Here is a 16,869-nt window from a genome sequence, read left to right as displayed (position 1 = left end):
ATCCAGAGCAGAAGATTGAATACCACTGAGCCAATTAAAATTTTCAAAATTCCTGTTATGATCAGACCAATCATTGTACAGATTAGTCTTTGTGGTAGCATCAAAATTATACATGACAGTAATAAAAAACTAAAAAGCTCTGAATTTCTTTGCATTTATTTTTGGCAATGTTAAGTACATTGAACTTCATAAAATTGGACGGGATTTAAGAAGGAAAATATGCTATAAAAATTATCGATCATCAAGTTCAGTCCTTGTTTAGACCATCGTACAAAACATAACATCGGCATTCATGCCATAGTTATCTTCCCACAAAATTACGAATCTCTTATCAAAGTCGAGACCTGAGAGAAAATGAAGGGGACAAAAATCCATTAAAATTATAGAGCAAATGCCACTCCACTAGAGTATGTTTGGCTAAGTTTAAATCATAATTTAAGTTGATCAAACATAATTTTTATCCCTACATTTTGTAAGACCAACAACCATCCACTTATTATCACACATTCAGTAAGATCCACAGCTTATAAGCACTTAAAATCACAACCAAACAAGTACTTACATTGACAAGTGATGACCAAGGAAATGATGAACTCTAAGCACAACTCAACATATGAACTCTAGCTTTTACTTCGTCGTGAGGGTGCTTTCTTCTTTGTCGGTTCATATGCGAATTGGCTCAGATCCATGTCATGAGTTGACCTTCATTCAATAGGCATACAAGGTTATAACATTGATGTCAATTACATGTGTTTGAAGAATGAAATAGGCATTGATAATATTTACCTTTTTTTGCAAGTGTTCTTTATATCTTTTAGAGGGGCACGAAGACCACTGGCACGTGAACCACTTGAGGTAAATCTGAACGATGATATCACTGAAACAAACTTTTCCATTGATTTCTCGGCTATGTCAGAATAATGGCCCAAATGAGATATATTGCACCCAAATTTTCCTTCACCTTTTGTTTCTTCATCCAGGTTATATGCGCAGGTACCTGTAACGAAGAAATATATGACAACCTTTTTGCATAATAACGTCTAAGCATTGGCCTCGAATCTTGGAAAGTAAGAGAAGTTTAACCACTTCATCAAAATTTAAACAGGATAAGACAACTTAATTATCCTGTAGAAGGCCAAAATGATCTGCATCACTAATGAGCATGAGGCGCAGAGAGTTCTTAAAAGCCATAATAGTAATCAATACAGGTTTATGTTTAATAAACAACTACTACCTAACAAGGTAAATGGAAATTAGATAAGAAAACTTGTGCAACGCGTTAATTTCGGATAGAGTAATCATCTTTTTGTAAAAAGGACTATAGATAGACCAAGAAGCATACTAATGGAATTTTCAAAGTTTATCATCTTGGATTCTCAATATTTAAATGAATCAGTTAAGATACACATATAAAGAAGGGCACAGTTCTGGTTTCAGTACAGCTAAAGACTTATAATTCCACAAAATGCCTAGAAATTTTGCATGTAATTCTAATAGGAAGAGACATACCCGATGTCAGATTTGCACCATTCACTTCTTCCTGAACAAAGTGAAGGAAATATAACATTTAGCCATAAAACTAAACAAGGATTGAAAACAGAGACAACGTGGTTACATTTGACAGGTCTTACTATTTGAGAATCCATATAAGCGACTTTTCTTTTCTTTATTTTGCCTTCGGCATAGTCATCACTTGAAGAACTTCTAGGAATAGTACATTCACATGTCTCAGTAGTAACATAGCCTCCAATTACAAGGTCCTCAGATGTGGTGCCCTGGTTATGCTCGTATACTGAATTTGGCTGAAAATAAGAACTTCTGACCCTACCCCTTTTGTTGTCGATTTTTGTTTTGCACTCACCAGCATCAAAATCAAAGACATGCATAGGGACAGCATCATTTTTCACTAATTCATTTTCTCTCTTGAAATTATCACTGTCGGTCGTGTTGTTCTGAAAATAAGAACTCCGTAAGATAACTTTTTTGTTTTCTGCTCTACATTTTCCGTCTGGTGCTTCTGAGACAGACTTGTATACGTGATTCTCAAATCTGTTAGAATCATTCTGATCCATATCAATCTTATTTTCTTTGTAAATTTCCTTCGTGGACTTGTGCAGAAAATAGCAGCTCCTTACAACTACATCTTTTGTTTTAGATACCATTTTACCACCTTCTCGATCTGGAGCACGATCCTTGTGCAACACAACACAAGGCTTATAGACTGAACTTTGTGGCAAGTTGTTTTGTTGCATTTCGTTGTCATTTGCAACTTCTCTGTCATGTAGTCCTACTCAAGAGTATAATAAAATTAGTAAATTTAAATTCAAGACTTCCTAAACAAGCAGTTTAAATTTTACTTGTTACCTAAAGAAGAAAGTTCGAAACTAAATAACCTTTTTCCGGTTGAAGTTCGAATAAGTTAATTTTAAAACCCCTACCTTGCAATTAAATAAAGTAACTTTTTAAATTATAAGAAAGAGAAAAAGTCACATAGCTAAACATGAATGGAAAAAAAGTTCACTTCAAATTAACTTTAAGTTTAGCCAAACATGTTGATCGGTAGAAGGACAATAGATATTCTTACCGTGGTCTGGTGATTCCACAAGCTCAGGACTATCAGTGTTGGCGCCATGTTTTACCTGAAAGTACAAAGAGGGAATAAAATATGCTCCAATTATCATGTGATACTGCAATGACACATTTTATGATTTACTTACAGAGTCCATACGGACATCAAGATTAGGACTTGAAGTTTCATTGCTTGCATTTGGACGCTTAGGAGCAATTCGAGGAGCCCTGAATTCGCTCTTCGCCTCAAGAGAGGCAAAACCTTAATGTGTTAAGAAAATACAGAACTTTTTTTTTTTTATTTGTTATTTGGATTTTGGGTAATCTAGTGTATTGCTTTTACAGTCGCAGCATCATACACGACTTCAATTAAATAAATCTTGTAATACCATTTACAGAATCCAGAGAAAGTAAAATGCAAGTGCATGTAGTATCAGGTGAAGTCCCCATCTAACTGAGTATGTTACTCATTGATCTTCAATAGATGAGATCAAAGCATCACAGAGATATAATTCTCATGATGTACCAACAGCATCAGCAATACATGATGTAAAGGAGTATCACAATTCTTCAACCACGTTGAAATTGTCGAAAACCCAAATTTATATGCTTAAGTGAAGGATCCATAAGACACCTTGTCGAAGTATTAATTGTTCAACAAACATATATATGGATACAGTAGTAGTTAGTCAGGAGATTTTTCTGCGCAGGCAAATCAAGCTTTTTCCTTTCACCTTCAGGATTGAAATTCTTGACTTGGTAAGTTCCATTAAGCACTTTTTCAGCATTACCACATTCTCTCTGCCAAACAAAGAAGATTAAAACGAACCGAGAAGCGAATGCAGCCAGTTGAAATGGAAACAAATTAGAGCTAAAAGAGGCGAAACAAACTTAAGAGTTGGGTATCTCAGATTGGAATAGTCTAATTTCGTGATAAATCACAATAGTATAATTATTTCAATACAGCAGTGATATTAAGTTATGCAGCCACGCCACATACCTAGCCTCATCTCAATCTTGGAATAGCTTTTTATAAACTTCGTTTTACTCAAAATATAAACCTCCGTCTGGCAAAATTGATAAATCATTTATAAAATGTCAAACTTTTTTCAATCACACATTTCAATGGACACACAAGTATTATCCACTTGTCTACCACTCATTTACATTTGTTTATATATTAAACCATTTATAAAAGAATATGGCCATACAAGTGCGGAGAGAATTAGATGATAAATTGTATGCCAACAAATAGATGTGGCACTGATTGAGGACAATTTAAGTAAAAAACATCTTAGTTAATTGGGCATATCTTGAATATAATTAAGAAGCTCCCAGTCATGAAACTGATACAATCCTATTAAACGAGTTTGGAGAGAGAGGTAGACCAAGACAAAAGGAACTAAGAGCATGTAAATAACTAAATACATCCACAGAAAAAAAATAGATACAGAAAACAATATAATACCTGGAATGCTTCTTTAGTAAAAGGATCGAGGTCACCTTGTGCTATGCCTTTAGCTACATGCTGGGGCATTGATGTGATCTTGGTTAAGGCATATTTTCCAATGAGGAAATGGAGATGTATACTTTAATAATTAAATTGTAAGAATAGTTAACATTGATAAGGATATGGACCTAAGAAGTCTAAATTGTCGTTGATATCGTCGGATGGCTCCGATAGGTGTACAATATCTTCAGTAACAGGATCATAAACTCGTTGATGCAGAAATGTCAAAATTGCTTTCTTGAAAGATTCTTCGTAAAGAGGAGTCACTGTAACACTATTGTATATCAAATGTTTGATTATCTGTTCAGGAAAAATCAAAATCCATTAGTCAAATCTATTTCACGATCAACAAAAAAGAAATGGGGTACCTATAATGGATTTCAAATTTCATGAAAAATCAGTAAAAATGTAATATTATTAAACTTGTCTTAACACGTGCTTTAACGCCAATATTTACCTTGTCATAACTTTTAAACTTTTTAACCAGGGCATGAGACTTTTTCAGCCCTATTCCAGGCAGAGACTGCAAATAGTCACAACCACTTATTATGCACATTTCAAGAAACATCTTCTGGGTGAAACCTGTTAAATTTAGTTCCTTGTTGTGTTGTAACATTGACTGCCGAAACTCGACACCTTGCCCAAATTTATCCATCTTGTAGATGATCTGGATGCCATAGAAGTTTAGTCAGTAAGATACACACGTGACATTCAAAATGGATGCATCAATAAAACAACTAGATCTCTTTCGATAACTTAAGTTGTAAACAAAGAAATTAAAGCTTATATATTGAGAATTGAAAAATTGCAAACATAATACTAAGAAACTCACTCTGGGACAACCAAATGCTATTAAATCTGAGTCTTCAGTAATGACTGCATCAACCTGTTTGCTTACAGCCAAAAATGTCATCTGCGCGTCTGCCTCATAAGGAGCCACGATAAATGAAACATTCTGCTGCTTTAAGACCTTCAAAGATGAAAATTATTTTGGAAGGAAAAAGATCTCCAATTACAAACGGAAGATATTATACTAGTGAGAAGTCATATAGGAGATTTAGGGACATCATATGATCCTTAAAGACTGATTATAACACTGTTGCAACAGTCATGCATTTCCAACCTGGATTAGGTCATGGGCAACTGAAGGTGATATATCAATAGCCTTTTGGTAACACCCATAAGCAGCACTCAAGTTTCCATTAGACTCATGCTCCATAGCACGAGAAAGGTTTTCCCTCCTAGACCTGAAGTTCAAAATTTTACCATCAAGTTAAATTCAAATAGCTTGTCGTAGGATACCACTTTAACCATCTTATATGAAAACCAATTAGTGTCCTAATGCCCCCAGGGCACATCTCCAAGTGGTAAAAGGGAAGAGTGGAGAAATCCAACTTTGCTTGAAGCTGCTGCGTCAAGGGTTCGAATCCTGAAATATGGATTTGGCTCTTGAGTAAGTGCAAGTGTACAAGCAGCCTTCCACCCTATACCCTTGGAGGCATAACCTACGATTTACCTCCCTCACGATACTTCAGGGTAGGAGCGGTGGGGGACCCTTAAGGTTGGGGTTCAACCTTTTCAATTAGTGTCCTAAAACTTCTTTGACACTCGACCACCATCATTTGAGTGACTTTAAAATTCAGTTATCACATGCAAAGCACTACGAGAGCATTATCAGACGGATATTTCTGGTGATGTCTGCAATAAATGAAGACCAGTCTGGGTATTTCCAAAAGAGCTGTGTTTTTAACCGTAGAAAAAAGGCATTGTTTAAGGAACCTTTTGACCACTGTTTACATACTCGAGAAGCATGTCATTCAAGCAACATAGCTTTTGATTGTGAAGATGGGACGGCATAGGAAATAGGTGAAAATGACAAAAAAGCTTAATGCAGCCAAGCAGATTTGACACACTGTATCATACCTGGCACGCTTGTTCTCTTGGTCGAGCTTCATTTCTAGGGGACCTCCATCAAAAACAAGAACGGGTCTAATGCCATAATGACGCAACAAATTTACTCGATGCATGCAGTAGTCAATATGCCTGGAAGATACAAATAAATCAACTTGTTAACATATGTTTTTAATCAAGTTTACAAATTACCTATTACTGCTTCATTTAAGAAACAAATTGTTCCATTCGCTCTCATGTCTCCATCAAAAGATGCCATTTTAGCAATCCTAGAGCTAGAAAGAACTCACAAAAATTGCTTTATTCATTCTTATTCTAGTAAGATGATAAAATACCTTTGAAAATCGTAAAATGTTCTATTTTCAGAGTGAACACGAAATTGCACACTCATCATCTGAGGAAGAAATACTTCACACAACTCAAGAGACAGGACAAAAAATGATGCTTTTTTTTATGGGACTCTTAAAGCATAAGATTGATTATTTACAAATTCCAAGTAATATGCCTAAATTCTAGGTCAAAGAAAGCAATACACTGAAAGCAAAAAAGCCCATTTACGATTTATGATTTATCATAATTTACAGGAAAGCAGAATAGTGTATAATGTGTTTGAGTTCTGTACAATGTGTTCAAATAAATACATCATCCATATGATGAACTAACATAAACCATCATTCCTATCACAAGTATATGTATGTATTGATAGAAGGAGGGATACTTGGAGGTGGGCAGGCCTTTACAGAGCTCGGTACTACAAGAAAGAGCGCCCTTGTGGAGCCAAGAATACGTGTCAACGGCAACGCTGCAGCCCTCCAGGTCCTTTATGTGTATTGGCGTCATTATTGATTTCAACAGAGGCAACAGCCCTGTAATTCCCATCTTTGATTATACTCAGAATCTCTAAGAAAAAGAAAATCTTTTTCAGGAAAATTCAAGATTATGGTGAAATTGAAAGGGATTTCTTGAGGTGAAAATGGGAGTTAAAGTGGGCTTAATTTTGGAGGATTAAACTGGTATTATCATCCCCATTTTGGAGAGGGAAACGGATACGGATTTTATCAGGGAAATTTGAAATGGCGGGAAGAATATTTGGAGATATTGGACAGGTGACTAGACACAGGCCAATCTGAAAAGCCCAGCTTCTATTAGGCCTAGCTACTGGACCCCCTTGCCTGGTCCAGATCTATTTTTCCCAAGTGGAAATTACATCGGTCCAGAACTTTCAAGTATCTAGTGCAAATCTCAGCTGGAAATGTTTTTCAAGCATAAGTCAGGTATTGAGTTAAAATAAAAAATAATTAATTATTTTAATTATGGCGATTAAATAGTAATTATTTTAATTATAGTGCGTTCCCTTAATTATTTGAATTCAAATTACCAGTATTATCCAAACTCGTTTTCTCTCAAATTCTTCCTCCACGACTGCACCCACTATTTCCGGTTAGTTCATTTTCACTCTGGCTATTTCGAATACATTTTGTTCTTCTAGTTTGTATATTATCAACTGAATCCATTACATTCATCATATATTCTATTAGTTACTGCTAAAGTATATTTTGAAAAAGTGAAGCTTCCATAAGCGACGTAAAATGGCGAAATCGAAGGGTACAGAAATGGTAATCAATGTCAAAGAGTCACCACAAAGAAGGCACAAAAAGAAAGACGAGGGGAGCTCCAAAAAAACTCCTCTGAAAAAGTGCGCATTATATGTGATCGTGCGGAAAGGGTGCTCGAGCAAGGTTATTTAGTCCTTTTTTTATAATTTAAGTGATATGTATGTGTTTAAAAATCGTTTGGTAGGATGTATTGAAGATGAATTGGACATATATGACCTTCACTCTATTCAGTTCCATTCGTGATTGGAATGTGTTAGGGTTTTGGGTTTAAAACCCATGTGTTATGGAAATTGATTTTTCTTTTTTAATTTTATGACTAATATGTATTCTAATCGTGAAGAGGCTATATGTGACCATAATATGTGAATGTGATCGAGGTTGTGATGAATCTGTGGCCTGACAGCATAAATGTATGCATGTGACCTAATTGGAATGGGTTGGGGGTTTTGGTTTTGGAATGTGTTATGAATCCCTTATGTTTTAGAATGCATTATGATTCTGTGACCAAGATATGTGAATGTGTTTTGGAATAGACTAGATGTGACCATGATGTGGGAATGTGTTATGAATTTGTGACTTGAATGCATAATAGTACGTATGCCCATGACCAGATTGTGAACATAATCGATGATGTGTTCTAAACATACTGTCTATGTGTTACCATACACAGTCTATGTGTGACCATACCATATAAATGTGACCAAAATTTATATGAATATGTGGCTTTAGTATATAATTTCATCTGTGTTTGTGTCTTAATTTTATTTTCGAAAATGATACACGTTGTAAATATAGAGTCCATATGTAGCAATTTTTAAATTTTATAAATGATGTATACTAAAAAGATGAAGAGTCATTATATGACCATAATGTGACCAAGATTTTATGGATATATAGCTTCAGTCAAAATCTTGTCCATGTCTATGACATTGTTAAACAGTGTGTAACAGTGTGCAAAACCTGCTCTAATTTTAAACAGTGTGTAACATTTTCCTCTGTGTGTGATTTTTAATATAAGTGTTTAACGTTATGTCCATAATTAATGCAGGTCTGGCAATTCAAAATACCAGAAGACAATTGGTTTCCGGGCAAGATCACAAGCTCAGTGATTAAGAGTGTTCTAACTACAATTCAAACAAACATAAGCCAATGACAAAAACATATATTGATGGGCACATGCTATGTCCATTTCTTTGATTGCCATGAAATTGTGATACAATTGCAGTTGTTTCACTGCTTCCTTCTAAAGCAGGTTCATCACCCTAACGACCAAGAAATGTGGTTTTATATCAAAATTCTTTTGTATTAGCATATAGAAGAAGCTTGGTATCCTACCAAATGAATCGGCTAAACACCCCTAATCATTTTCGAAGTTCATTCACGAGATCTCCAAACTTTTGAATAATTCAAATAAACTTTATAAGTACGCAACATATCACTGTATATATCCTTCGGAGTATATATAGTAAGGAAGACCCTTCATTCTTCTACCTCCCTAGCACATGCGACCAATACAACTATGACTCGAGTGTCACATGTGACCTATTATTTTAATTGATGCTTCACATACGTTTGATGCCATGTCCTACAATATACACAGCTCACTGCCAGAATGTGCATTAATTGACACTGTGATAGATGTATTATCAATTTCTGCATCTGTAACATTAATGGTTAATGGGTATTTAACAAGTTCACGTTCCATATCCTTTAACAGAATGTACGATAAGATATTATTATCATTTTTATCATGATTGGTGGCAAATCCTCATTCAGCATATACTTCAACGATACTACTACCTTTGTAGGATCCAGATCAACATAAATGCGTCCACAATGTTTACATAATTGCAATTCCAGGATTGAGATACATTTAATAAACATATGTGCAAGCACACCTTTCTGTAAATTAAAATTAACATCAACATTATCCTCGCAATTAAAGTAATACAATTGTATGAAAAAGGAGTAGAAAATAGTTGTTTCCCATTAGAGTGACTCACAAGATATTTGAAGATAATAATTATACTAAATAAATAATTGGTTTTGTTCTTGGAATATTGGATAAATTTCATTCACAACCACTGAACTTCAAGGAAGAAATTTGTCTGGATCACTAATTTTAATGTCTCCAATTGGTTGTTTAGTTGACATTCATACCATAAACGATTTTGAGTGGCAATTTAAATTTAAAACTAGTAAAACAAAGTTATGACAATATCTTTAATTAAATATTTAAATTGAGGATTTTTATTTATTTATTTATTTATTTTTTACTTTAACGCTTGTATGATTTGGTATTGTGGTAATTATATGTAGAAGATTCACTCTGATATCATTGCTAATGAAACAATTTACATCAATTCAGGCAATAACATGCGACGAAATTGTGAAATTTAAAACTAACTTAAAGTTAATCATCCAATTTGAATCTAAATTGAAGTTAAAATGATGCAATTAAAATAAATTAAAATTTAATGAATTCAATGAAAGTTCACTAAGGGTCCGTTTGATTGTAAGAATGAAATTTGGATGGAAAAAAAATGAATTATAGGAAATTGAATTGTCTAAAACATATTTTACTAGGAATTGTCAATTAAATATGTTTGATTGATATAATTTTTTACCTGAAAAAAGTTAAAATTTAAATTTTTTGGTGTTCATTTGACTTTATTTTTCATAAAAATTGTCAATTAAATGGATGTAATTTGTTATAATTATGGATATAATTTGTTTTCATTGCCAAAAAAAAAAAAATTGAAAAACCCAATTCCTACCAAAATCAAAGGAAAATCAATTCCTTAAAAACCAAGAAAATGTGATCACATGCGGGTTAATTGAAAAACCAATTTCACGGAAAATTTTGGCCATCAAACATATCATTTGACTGGAAAATGAAAAATTCATGGAAAAAGAAGCCTATCAAATATGCCATAAAAGTTAAAAGCGCAGATGATATTCACCCTTGGGACCCAATTGAAGTTTTTATTGATATGCATCACAGCCAGTAAATGATTGGCCGGTGGACCAGACTGCAGCCTGTATATTTCGTGTCACCGTTAAGTATTATCCTTGGATCAGTTTTTGGGTGATGAGGACATCTTCCATGCATAGTTCAAAAGGCTAATTAGCACCAAAGTTACTACCTTTTAATATTATTTTAATATTATTGTGCAAAATGCCTCTGTCTTTTATTTTTTCATCTTTTCGTTCTTATTTCAACGTTTCATTTTTTAAAAGTGTAAGTGAGTCCAAATAATTATTAAAATGCCTAATAGGACAAAACATCCATACGTTTGATCTATAGTGTGAAAAACGTTATTACATTTCAAATTGGTGAAAATAACGTTTTCCACAATGAAACGTAGGAATAGAGACAAAAATACAAAAAAAATTGAAACGTAAGGACATTTTCCACAAGAAGTGTCAAATATAGAGTTTTTTTACTATTAGGTCCTATTAAAATATTAAAAATAACAAAACTCTCTCTCTACCCTCTTCTTCTCCAAATGAGACTGCCACATTAGGAGTGAAAAAAACTCCGACCAATCATTGCTCAAACCGTCGAACTCCATACCGTTAAACCATCTGTTGATATTTTAGGACCATAAAAAGAGGGGCCCTAGTGAGTATAGTCGATTGGTTTGTTGGAAATGACATGAGTCTTTCCAGAACCAGTTATGCCACTAGTATTTACATTTCCCAAGTTGGGTAATTTAGCTTGCAATTTTGAACAAATTTATTGGCATGAAGGTTTCAACGTTGGACGTTAGGTGGTATGTGCAGAGGAAGTGAGAGCTTTTCGTTGGTATGGTGGTCCAGCAGTTTGGGCGATGGTTTGTTGGAGTTTTTTGATTTCAAAGGTGACTGACTCATTTGGAGAAGAAGAAGAGATAGAGAGAGAGAGTTTTTTTTTTATTTAAATATTTCAATAATATTTAATAGCAAAAAACATTCGTACGTTTGATACTTCTTGCGGAAAACGTCCATACTTTTTATTTTTTTTGCATTTTCATCCATATTTTCACATTTCATTGAGCAAAACTTAATTTTACCAATTTCAAACGTATGGACGTTTTGTACTATTAAGTCTTTTAATAACTATTTGGACTCACTTGTACTTTTTAAAACATTTAGAAGTAAGATTGTAATTTATTATTTATTTTTCTTTTTTTTTTTGGTTTTATTTAAATGGGAGGTTTTTGGTCATTTTACATTAAAATTGGTGAAAATAACGTTTTCTGTAATGAATCGTTGAAATAAGGGCGAAAATATCAAAAAATGAAAGATAGCGATGTTTTGCACAATAACATTAAAAAATAATGATCTTTTGTGCTAATTACCCTATTTCAAAACACCGAAATTGGTACAAAATGCCTCCAATGTTGATCCATAGTTTATACCAACGAGTCCCACCCATGCGGGAGGATGAATTTCTTTATGTACCAAATATTAAAAAAAAAAAAGTTGAACCCCAACCTTGAGGGTTCTCACCGTTCAGCCACTAGAGCTTTGTAAGGGAGGTAAATCACGAGATGTGCCCCCAACAGGTTAGGGAATAAGAGCTGCCTAGGAGGAGTCCAATTTCATGTCTTAGAAATTGAATCCCCACACTGCGGCTGTCAGCAAGACGTGAAATAACCTCAATCCTGTCTTTTGCATCACTAAATTATATCCCAAAGGACTATGTACCAAATATTATGTACTACGTAAGAGAACGAACACCCTGCGTACCAAATATTATACATGTATCTCTATCCTCCATAAAAACATGCATCACTTCCCATTCAAATACAAACTTCATTAAAAAACTGACAACTGACCACAAATTCTTTCATAATTAACGGCACGTGTTCTAAACATAATACGGTGGTCGGGTAGAAATATCAATAATCCCGTCCATCTTGGGTCCCATTACCTTATTGAAATAAGGAAAACCAGTTGTTTTGATAAACTTGATTTGTACAACTCAAATACCCCTAGAAAATTCAATTTCGAGTAATCATATTTCCCTTCAAGATTAATGTCTGAAGTTTGATTTGAAAAGGCTGAAAAACGATGTCAGAAGGCGGCTTGTTCTCAACTTATTCACTCTGCAGTTCTGCAGCTGGAGTTCTAGGTACTTTTTTCACCCCATCTCTTGCTTCTGGGCGTGGGGTTGGGATGGGTTTATCTAGGGGTTTCTGGTTTGCTATCATCTGAGTTATTGCTCTACAGCAATGATCTACATTTGGGATTCTTATAGTTTCATTTTTTTTTCTATTTTTTAATTTTTGCTTAATGGGCTATTTAATTTGTGCATAATTGCTTAAATTTCTATTTGATCTTCGAGAACATATGTTTAAAAATAATTATTTTTCCTTATAAGGTGAAAAAGATTTTCTGAAATGGTGAAGAAAGTTAGGAAATTAAGATTTTTGATTTTAATCACAAAGTCAACTCTGCTGGAAAGTATTAACTTTGTTCACAAATTATGGGATTTTAGTTGTTAGTATATTCTATTATATGATAATCATATGGTCAACTATTGAGGAACATAATCCCACACAATTGAGAAAATATCATAGAAATTATTCTTTAAAATCTTTCCGCATCTTCAACATTAGTGTTTTAATGCTAAAACAAACAAAAAAAGGGAAGACAGGAGATTGGAGCATGTTTGCCTAAGAGAAAAAGTTTAACCAATTTTTGTTTCCAACCATGTTTTGATAAGTTTACTTAAGTAAACGGAGTTTATCTTGAAAGTGACCTTTTCCTTATTGTCAAATTTACACACATTTGTGCTTTTTTTGCAGGGAACCTCCTTGCTTTTGTGTTATTTGTATCACCTATGTAAGATTCTCAATCTTTCAAGAAACCACAGAAGAATAAGTTTTCAAATAATTGATCAGTTATTAAAAACAAAATTATATGTTTATCTTGCAGACCGACATTTAGGAGAATTATAAGAAGCAAATCGACAGAAGAATTTTCAGGGTTGCCTTATATATATTCTCTCTTGAATTGCTTGATATGCCTTTGGTATGGGACACCTATTGTATCTCCTGGCATAATTTTGATTTTCACGGTGAATTCGATTGGAGCCATTTTCCAGTTCATTTACATAATCATCTTCATTATATATGCGGATAGAACAAAAAAGGTCATTAATTCTTACATTTTGGATATATTTAAAGTCATCATCGCACTATATTTGTTACTTAACTGGGTAGGTTATATACATTTGCAGGTGAAGATGCTCGGCTTGTTACTTGCAGTGTTTGCCGTATTTGGGGTGATTGTGTTTTTAAGCATTAATATCTTCGAACCACCAAATCGACAACTTTTCATTGGATATTTGTCCGTCTTTTCTCTTGTATCAATGTTTGCTTCTCCACTATTCATTATTGTGAGTTCATTCAATAAGTTAAGCTCTTTACTTTTATTTAAGTATGTGTTATCTGTGCTACTAACTTATTACTTAAAACTATCTTTTATTGCAGAATTTGGTGATAAAAACAAAGAGCGTCGAATACATGCCATTTTATCTCTCGCTTGCGACCTTTTTGATGAGTATTTCCTTCTTTGCATACGGAATGTTCAAGCAGGATCTATTTATTTCTGTAAGTGTTTGTACTCAACTATCCCTTATTGCATACTGTGCTTTGAAGTTCTTGAGTCAGATGTGAAAGGCGATAACAAAAGAGTGAAGTGCACATCAATGAGCAATTTCCAATTTCGACTGTAGGTTTTAACTGTAACAGAGAAGACGAATAAAGTTTCCACACCCCTTTTATGCACACAAAAGCACCCCTAATGAATTGATGCCTTAGTGACATCTTGAAAGTAATATAGGTCCTTTTTTTTTTCCCTGATTGTAAAATTAGGTTCCGAATGGGATTGGAGCAATTCTCGGGATTATACAGTTGGTGCTGTACTTCTGTTACAGTAGAAAATCTGGGGAGGAGAGTCGAAGACCTCTGCTTGAGTCTTATGCATGACTTAGAGAATTATTGCTCAAACGGTGCGGTGGGATTTTACATTTTTTTTTATTTGGAGTTAAAATTGTCCATGAATAATTTGTTATGTGTATAATTTTTTTTTTTAAATCAAGCATCAGAAAATCCATTTCGACATTTTCTCAAGTTCTTTGAAATATCGTCAATGAAGCTTTTGACAAGCACATGAACCAAACACACTTCATATGTTTGTCAGCACACTTATATTGACGTTATATGGAATTTGAGGAAATGGATTCTTCGTTTTTTAAATTTTGCTTTCATTGATACAATAATCTTTGTTTTCGTTAAATTGAAATATTGAATAGAATTTGTATGAGGTTTGATTTGAATAATTGAATTGTATTAATATGAAATGTACAAAGTTGTAAAAGTAAAATGTATAAATAATAAATCGATTGAGATTTGTAATTGGGTATGAATTTTTTTTTAGAAATTTTATTTTGAAAACCCTCCTTCTTTGATCCGGATTTAGGACCGGCTACTTATTTTCAAGTAGGAGGAGTTAAAATTATACACTAACAACTAATTACATTTATATATATATATATATTTTTTTAAATGAAGCCAAAAAAATTAGGAGAAAAATGATCTAGCTTGTGAAAAGAAAATGAGCTTTGGTTTGACCCATGGCTCGTCTTAAAATGAACCAAACCTCCAAGGCTTGAGTCGGATGAAGCTGAATCCGTTAATTGATAAACAACTTGACTCGTTTGTTATCCCTAGATCCATACCCAACAAAATGATCTTGGCTTGACCCATGGCTTGTCTTAAAATGAACCTAGACTTCCAAGTGTTGAGTCGGATCAAGCCGAACCTATTAATCGATTAACAATTTGATTCGTTTGTCATCTCTAGATCCATACCCAACAAAATTCTATGAAACGGCCCATCAGGGGCTTGTCGGGTCGACGCATGTGGACCTGGACTTCGACATTTTTTAGGGAGGAATTAGTGGCCAACAGCCAGTTGACCCGGCCAGTTTTCCAAAGAGGCCTTTCACCAGTTAAAAAAAAAGGCAAAATTATTTAAAACATAGAAAACCAACAAAAATAAAGAGAAACCCAATTTTACCCTCAGGACTTGCAAGGAAAAAGAAGCAGAAGCAAAGAAGGAAAAGTAATGTAGCACAGCCAACTCAGTCACCGACAAATAAGGAAAAACAGGAGACTCAGTTGGCCATTTCTCTCTGAAGAAGGTAAGATTTTTATACAAAAAAAAAATCATGTTTATATTTTTATTTTTGGAAAAAAGTAAGATTTTATATATATTTGTTGAGAAATTCTTGTGTAAATGTGGAATTTGGGTTGTTATTGCTTGGGAAGGAATGTAGATCGCCGGAAATAGAGTTTTTCGGTGATCTCCATGGTCGGAAATGGAAGGCTGCTGGTTGGGCACGCCCAGCCGGCCCGGACGCCCAGACGGCCCAGTTGGGTCGACTGGGCTGGGCAACTGGGTGCCCAATCGACTGGGCGCCCAATCGACTGGGCGCCCAGTCAACTGGGCACCTGGGTCAGCCGTTATTTTGGGCCCTTTTTTTTGGTAATTATTGAAGTTAATTAAATAATTATTAATGGCTTATATTGTGTTCTCTAATATGTAATTATTTATTTGAANTTTTTTTTTATGTTATGTGATTCCATATTGTATGATGATGTCATGCTCAAATTTGTTAGTTGTCGTACAATTATTATTCAAGAGATCAAATGCAGGGTTGCTCATTTTGGTTTATTTAATTTTAATACTTTCGTTTGAATCTGTAATTTGCTTCCAATTCTTGTTCTATTGAGGCTAATCTCTCTGTGTGGGTTCATTTTCGGCTCTTTTTTGAGTGTAGACTTGGTCAAAAGAGTTTGTCGGTGTCTCGAGAAGGGTTCGACTCCGCTCAGACACTTTGTGTAGAGCCAAGTTTGGAGACCACTGAGATCTCTTGTGGTCCAAGACAGGTTTGGAGACCGCTAAGATCTCCTGTGGTCAAGGACAAGTTTAGAAGTACAAAATCAACTGGGTGGTTCAGGCCTAGCTCTTGAGTTGGTATCTTAATTACGATTTTTTTCCTAAAAACAATTTTTGTATTATATCTATACCCCGTCCGAGCCGACTCAACTCAACCCTGTAACATCCAAGCCTGGTTCGTGTTCAAATCCGTAGCTTTGCTTGGCCTTTATGAGCCAGCCGTTCACGAGCTAACATTTTTTTTTCCTGTTTTAAATTTAAAAAATCAACAAAATAAGCTAACAAACAAGTACACTTATATATATATATA

At 34.2% G+C, this 16,869-nt stretch overlaps 2 protein-coding genes across 2 annotated transcripts; one reads left to right on the top strand and one right to left on the bottom strand.

Moving 5' to 3' along the window:
* Nucleotides 1-5: 5 nt before the first annotated feature.
* On the bottom strand, nucleotides 6-7,022 carry LOC111372733 (exonuclease 1). The gene is made up of 15 exons (XM_022995124.1): nucleotides 6,708-7,022; nucleotides 6,002-6,121; nucleotides 5,202-5,325; nucleotides 4,911-5,048; nucleotides 4,536-4,745; nucleotides 4,203-4,378; nucleotides 4,037-4,109; nucleotides 3,246-3,369; nucleotides 2,718-2,830; nucleotides 2,585-2,639; nucleotides 1,632-2,287; nucleotides 1,510-1,540; nucleotides 787-997; nucleotides 563-702; nucleotides 6-344 (listed from the first exon to the last, which is right to left on the bottom strand). The coding sequence occupies exons 1-14, from the start codon at nucleotides 6,866-6,868 to the stop codon at nucleotides 621-623; spliced, it is 2,274 nt and encodes a 757-aa protein (XP_022850892.1). The 5' UTR covers nucleotides 6,869-7,022; the 3' UTR covers nucleotides 6-344; nucleotides 563-620.
* Nucleotides 7,023-12,532: 5,510 nt separating this feature from the next.
* On the top strand, nucleotides 12,533-16,359 carry LOC111372732 (bidirectional sugar transporter SWEET2a-like). The gene is made up of 7 exons (XM_022995123.1): nucleotides 12,533-12,724; nucleotides 13,401-13,437; nucleotides 13,531-13,747; nucleotides 13,835-13,993; nucleotides 14,088-14,207; nucleotides 14,472-14,628; nucleotides 16,221-16,359. The coding sequence occupies exons 1-6, from the start codon at nucleotides 12,664-12,666 to the stop codon at nucleotides 14,583-14,585; spliced, it is 708 nt and encodes a 235-aa protein (XP_022850891.1). The 5' UTR covers nucleotides 12,533-12,663; the 3' UTR covers nucleotides 14,586-14,628; nucleotides 16,221-16,359.
* The last annotated feature ends 510 nt before the right edge of the window (nucleotides 16,360-16,869 follow it).

Source organism: Olea europaea, unplaced genomic scaffold (genome assembly GCF_002742605.1).
Source record: "Olea europaea var. sylvestris unplaced genomic scaffold, O_europaea_v1 scaffold1023, whole genome shotgun sequence".
NCBI classification, from domain to species: Eukaryota; Viridiplantae; Streptophyta; class Magnoliopsida; order Lamiales; family Oleaceae; genus Olea; species Olea europaea.
Note: the sequence above shows the minus strand (reverse complement) of the source record. Positions and strands in the feature narration are given on the sequence as shown.

Coding starts and splice junctions, on each gene's coding strand:
- LOC111372733 (XM_022995124.1), bottom strand. CDS start 6,868: ATGGGAATTACAGGGCTGTTGCCTCTGTTGAAATCAATAATGACGCCA. Junction 4,746..4,910: donor TAGCATTTGGTTGTCCCAGA/GTGAGTTTCTTA, acceptor TATGGCATCCAG/ATCATCTACAAGATGGATAA. Junction 3,370..4,036: donor TTACTAAAGAAGCATTCCAG/GTATTATATTGT, acceptor TTTGTTTGGCAG/AGAGAATGTGGTAATGCTGA.
- LOC111372732 (XM_022995123.1), top strand. CDS start 12,664: ATGTCAGAAGGCGGCTTGTTCTCAACTTATTCACTCTGCAGTTCTGCA. Junction 12,725..13,400: donor TTCTGCAGCTGGAGTTCTAG/GTACTTTTTTCA, acceptor CTTTTTTTGCAG/GGAACCTCCTTGCTTTTGTG. Junction 13,748..13,834: donor ATGCGGATAGAACAAAAAAG/GTCATTAATTCT, acceptor ATACATTTGCAG/GTGAAGATGCTCGGCTTGTT.